The following is a 5,521-nucleotide window of genomic DNA, read 5'->3' as shown; positions in this document are numbered from 1 at the left end:
AATATCGGTTTCGCCAAACATTGTTCCGCCTATGGAGGCGTACACAACAGGCCCAGGAACTTCGATCTGCTAAACAAAAGTTCACACGTGCATCAACCTCTCTCCACGTAAAACCTCACGTCGTCGGGGTGGATGGCATTTGCACCTGGAGCTTGAGATGGAAACGCACTAGCAATTGCACTAGAACTGGATGAACTGGTGTACCATGGCATGAGCGCACAACGAGTGGAATAACGAGGGATGACAAACAAAGTAGCTGGGCCCTCATAGTGTCCGGGTCTTTCGAATTCAGAAGTAACAATGATCTTGTCAGGCATTGTCGAAGGGTTTACAGGATTCGAGTCTTCTGCACTTGGATTGGATCGAGGACTTCATCCCTACGACACCTTGCCTTTTTAGAAGGGCTATCAGAGTGCATGTTGTTTTACAGCCATTCAGCGTGGTTCAATGGATGCAGTGTCGATTTCGGTAGGCCAAAGAGCAGCGAATTTCATTCAGCAACTTTTTCACCGAATCCAAACGATCATAGATTTGCATCTTGATCCATAACACGATGTTCTCCCTCTATTACCGTCAGAACTCAGAACCGGCCGTCGACAAGACGCCATGGGAGAACACGCATGGCATTATACCAATACCTCGCGGAATAGTGAATTGTCCGGAGTGCTCCCTTGATCATCATCTTCGTGGCGATCTGATCTCAAAAAATAATGCATGTTCGCCATCAACTGATCTCTTTCTTTCCCATCATCCGAAAGTTGCGGAACAGACGTACCACGTCCAGAAGTGCACCTCCCTGTGATCAGCCGCAACACGAACAGCACACGCCGCCTCCAATTCATGTACGTGTTCCATCCGTGCTAGCCTCCGCGCATTTACCGACTGATTTGAAGATTCTAATTGACCTCGTGTCTTGGCAAGGAAGACCCGGGACCTTGGACCCATTTGTACACTGCGGAATGATGAGATGTGATCGACAGAGTTCTGCCCCAGAGTGTGGTCCTCGATGAATGGGGCACACATGCCATGCTCATTTCAGGGCTTCTGGAAATTAGGCTGAACAATCTTGTATACACAAGAGCTGCCCAGCGTGACCTTCGCAATTGACCAGTACACAGAGAACGATTTGATTTTAGCTGCCCAATGCTGTTGAAACTCGCAATCCGTGAGAATCAGCTATGCGAAAATACAACCTAAGGATCACATATCATGTTCCTAACTAATCCTGATGAACTTCTTATCCCACGAACATAGGTAGAATCGTCACTATGCGATTGGAAAGAAGTGCAACTTTCCTGGAGTCAGAGAGTAATGTCAGAAGTTATGCGAGATAAGCGGAGAACTCACCCTGGATTGCAGATAACGACGACATCAAAATTGGAGACCCAATTTGTCCCCGTGGCGCTTTAAGCTACACGACCCAGTGTGAGTGGAGCAGCAGAACAGGTGGATGGAAGACTTTAACGGAACAAAGCGCGAGCTCCGCGGACGCACAATGCAGTCCTGCAACGACAGGGCGTTCCGCGGAGAACTTTACCCTATACCACGGAAGCCTTGCCAATGTATTACATAACTAAATCCGTGAGTCAAGGCGGACGCGCGGAATACCCACCTGACTAGGCCCACTGGACATCCGCCGCAGCGACTCAGTTCTGCCGGTTTATAGATTATGTAAGCGAGGCCAACTTGGCGCGGAGGCCGTGACCTGTGTAGCGTTCCCCCATCATGCAAGTTTAATGGAAAGTGTGGCTGCCTGAGTGGCGTCTTGAATGTAGAGTATCAACGCCATAGGAGTGCACCATTAGATGGGCACAGCTAAATCGTTGCACTGGAAAGAAAATGGTATTAATCTTGGACATTCAGGCACGATGAACATGCTGCACGGTTCACTGCCCACAGTGCGGACGGCGCAAACCTTGAAAGTTGCTTGCAGCCAAATCAGCAGCCCACTGTGAAACTCATAGGCTCAAATGGCGTCGGTGAGGGAAAACCCTGCGAAGATAAATTAGTGAGTCTGGGGATATGGCGACTGCGTCCAAGCGTTCGGAACCATGTAACGAGGTAGTATGCATAACGAGTAGCCTAGAAGTCCTCGGGAGGGAGGTCGATGTTGTGCAACTGATGGTAATGATGACGGAGTACGTCGCTATTGTAAGCAGTTGGCGTTCAGGGCACGCAACGAGTATCCAAGAGAACAAATACTCCGCTTGATGGAAGAGGTGTTGCCTGATACCAGAAATGGTGGTCAAAGCAGAGCTGCGGGGAATTAGGGGCAATATCAAACATGGGCACCTGCAGTCTTGGCACCCTGGGCACTCAGAAACAGCCGAGTAGAGTCATCCACAGTCACATCGCGTAAGGTGAGCGGAAGTGAAGACATCCGAGTATGTAGTATAAAGACGCCAAAAATGTAAAACATGTAAATGAAATTAATTGAGTTGAAGGGTGACATACCGTCTCTGGATAGCAATCACCTCTCATTTACTGAACAACACACTTTGGAGCAACGAGTGTTGCAAGGTACCGGGTGTCATCCTCGACAAAAGGCCGTTGATAGGCCTATCATCTTGAGAGTATCTCTTGATGATGACTAGAAGAGGGACAAACTCAACCTTCAGTACCCATTAGAAGCAGATAAACGAGGCATTCAAACGTTCATAGTGCGGGGCGAGCGCGACTAAAATGATGCATACCTCGTGCATCGTTTCGAACGATAGCGAAAAGTGCACAGCAGGTCGCGGCGCCATATCCTTGAGGACAAGGACGTTGGCAGGACAGGAAAGAGGCGCAGTAGTATTGACTCCGAGATGAATTGGCACAGAACTGACTAAGTTGGTAAAAAGAGAAGCAAAACAGATGATGATGGCACAGCAGGATGCCCCAAAGCTCATTGTGTTCGCATGATGTGATGATGATGCATTGTCAGCAGATTCAGGGGGACGAGTTCCAGACATGATGATAGGCTAGTTGGCGACTCAAAGAAACGAGTGTGACAACGATAAGACCAATAAGCGCTGAAGCCAGCCACTAAGCCAACGCTGGTGATTGCTCATCATTTTTTGACTTCCAAGCACTGTCTACAATAGCCTACTCTCCTTCCCTAGGATATAGCAGCCCCTGAGGTTACACGGCTTAGATGGCTAAATTGGCCCAAGTACGAACCATACAGATTGTCGTTGCAATGCGTGCCGCCCATATTGTACCCATGTATGTTAACACATATGGCGTCATTGACCACCACTGCTAGGGTCTATGTGATGTCCCTGCAGGCATTATAAGTTCACAACATTGCGATCACCGCAGGCAAAAGCAATGACAGCATTAAGTGGGGAGATTATTGGGATCTGTAGTTGCATAAGTTCTGCAATAGCACGTTTCACGACGCCCAGAGCCAGACTACCTGCTACTAGAGGGAGCATGCTGGCCCAGGCAAGGCAAGAAGAACGCTGGTACACAGAGGGGATACACCTAGGAGGTATGCAAATGTTAGACACCAGCAATAGCTTCGCGAATCACAAATTTTGATCGTTGGTTTTCATGTGGCCACGGGTTAAGAGCCCCAAGGCGTCGGCTATGTCACACACGGCCTGAACAAGGCGAGATTGACAACACAATCTTGCTTGGACGGCATGGCATCAAAACCGGTTTGGTGTGGTCCGCAGCGAGGGTTGAGTCAGATTGCTGCTCAAAGCATGCAGACCAAAACCATGGTGTTTAAATATCATACCTGTACTGTAGGTTCAAAGATCGTCGCATGCCTTTTCTTTTGGGCGTGTGCGATAAGCTTGATGACCACCCAAGAACATATGAACAAATTCATTGGCGTGGGGCGTAGGCACACGTTACCTGACGAGAAGGGCTTTGGAATTTTCTTATGGCAACAAGAGAGAAAAGAAAAGAAAATCTGGCGATGTTCTTACATGAGCAGGCGCAACTGGGAGGGGGGCGGTACAAAAGTAACGACCACGAAAATATGTAGAAGGGCTATATCAAGCCACTAAATACATTGACCTTCCACGAGCCGTTACCTAAGAGTCCGGGGATTTCGGGCATGTGTAACAACGAACCGGGAAAAGCGGCCTGGTAAAATTTTTCATGCGTGTATCAACCACTCTTACGAGAAACTCACATGGTCAGTCTCGTTGGGCTGGTTTCCGTCTCCCATTGCGCCGGCAACACTGGGTATGCTGCTGCATTATTGAATGAGTGCACGACGAGCGGAACAGAGAGGGGAGACCTACTTGCCAACGTGGTCAAAGTGTATCAGCTCGTTAGGCTCATGAGGGGCAGGAGTCGACTGGGTGTCGTTAGGCATTATCGGATGATATGGACGGCCGTCACAAGCCTTCTGCTTTTAAAGGGGTGCACGTCAGGTTAATGCATCCCAAGGTATTCACTGGATGCAGTGCAGTGTCAGCGTGTAGAGGGGCAGCATTGAAGTTTGAAGTACATGCAGTATCACTCTGTCCCAGTGATCTGAAATCGTGAATCGGGCACCAGAAAGCGATAACCGTTAATCAATTCAAATACCAACTTTTCATTCGTTATCAACTGTAGAAGAAAACGCACCACGGCAGAACTCCTCCACCGTAATGAGCTGCAGGATGCAAGGCGTACACCGCGCCTGAACGATGTGTGCAGTCTTCCGTTCACCTCGTATCTTGGATAGGAGCGGTGACCCTGAATGTGCCTCCCCATAGTAGGGTGAGATGGAATCTATGGAGTCAACCGTGGTTTCGGTAGAAACAAATTATTACACACGTTTTCACAATATTTGAGGCGTGACCTTACAAATTAGACTAGTGGATGGAGAGTGGGTGGTCGTTGCCAATGAACCTGCTGATATTCACTTTCTGAACCAGTCGGACTGTAAAAAAAACACACCTGCCACATGCATTGTATGTTGTGAGTGGACGTAAAAATTTCCGCATGACCCAACAGATTAATAGACGAACATCATCACGAAGAAGAGACCAGAACGCCGGACCAATGTTGTATCGATGCAGGGTAACAATACCAGAAACCATGACGGGGCTAACCGCACTAGGTTACATGTCACGGTATGACCAGAGGCAGCGGGCGAACCCCCGAGTTCTAGTGTTTTCATTCTCTCGACGTCATAAGCAGAAGCAGGGCAAACTAAGTTACCGAGAGTCCCTCTAAATGGGGCGCGAACCGCACCGGGAAACTAAATGAAAAATGAACTGTGTGTGTGGAATGGCCCTTGCGGTTCGTCTCCAAACAAGGTTCAGAAATGACTGCCTTCCTTTATTTATGGCCAACAATTATGTAATTGGAGCATAGGATTGCGGAGTCACTGGCTGGAAGTCATGTATGGTGCACGTCACCTAGACACCTCTACTTTTGTACAAATGTTATAGCACACACAAATCTTCGCAAAATTGTTAGTCTCTTTGTGAAGTTGTCCCAATTTATTATCAAAAGAAATTCACCAGCCAGATTTTTGATATCTTGAAAAATGACAGAGTTATAAAATCTGGTAACATACGAAAATGGCGCT

At 48.1% G+C, this 5,521-nt stretch overlaps 1 protein-coding gene across 1 annotated transcript; it reads right to left on the bottom strand.

The window, feature by feature from the left end:
* Positions 1–3,984: 3,984 nt before the first annotated feature.
* F5J12DRAFT_899106 (uncharacterized protein) lies at positions 3,985–4,315 on the bottom strand (the record flags this gene model as incomplete). Its single annotated transcript, XM_051748151.1, has 3 exons — positions 3,985–4,080; positions 4,130–4,190; positions 4,242–4,315. The coding sequence occupies 3 exons, from the start codon at positions 4,313–4,315 to the stop codon at positions 3,985–3,987; spliced, it is 231 nt and encodes a 76-aa protein (XP_051594278.1).
* Positions 4,316–5,521: the final 1,206 nt, after the last annotated feature.

Source organism: Pisolithus orientalis (genome assembly GCF_024613125.1).
Source record: "Pisolithus orientalis strain OTSU chromosome Unknown F5J12scaffold_113, whole genome shotgun sequence".
In the NCBI taxonomy this organism is placed as follows: Eukaryota; Fungi; Basidiomycota; class Agaricomycetes; order Boletales; family Pisolithaceae; genus Pisolithus; species Pisolithus orientalis.
Note: the sequence above shows the minus strand (reverse complement) of the source record. Positions and strands in the feature narration are given on the sequence as shown.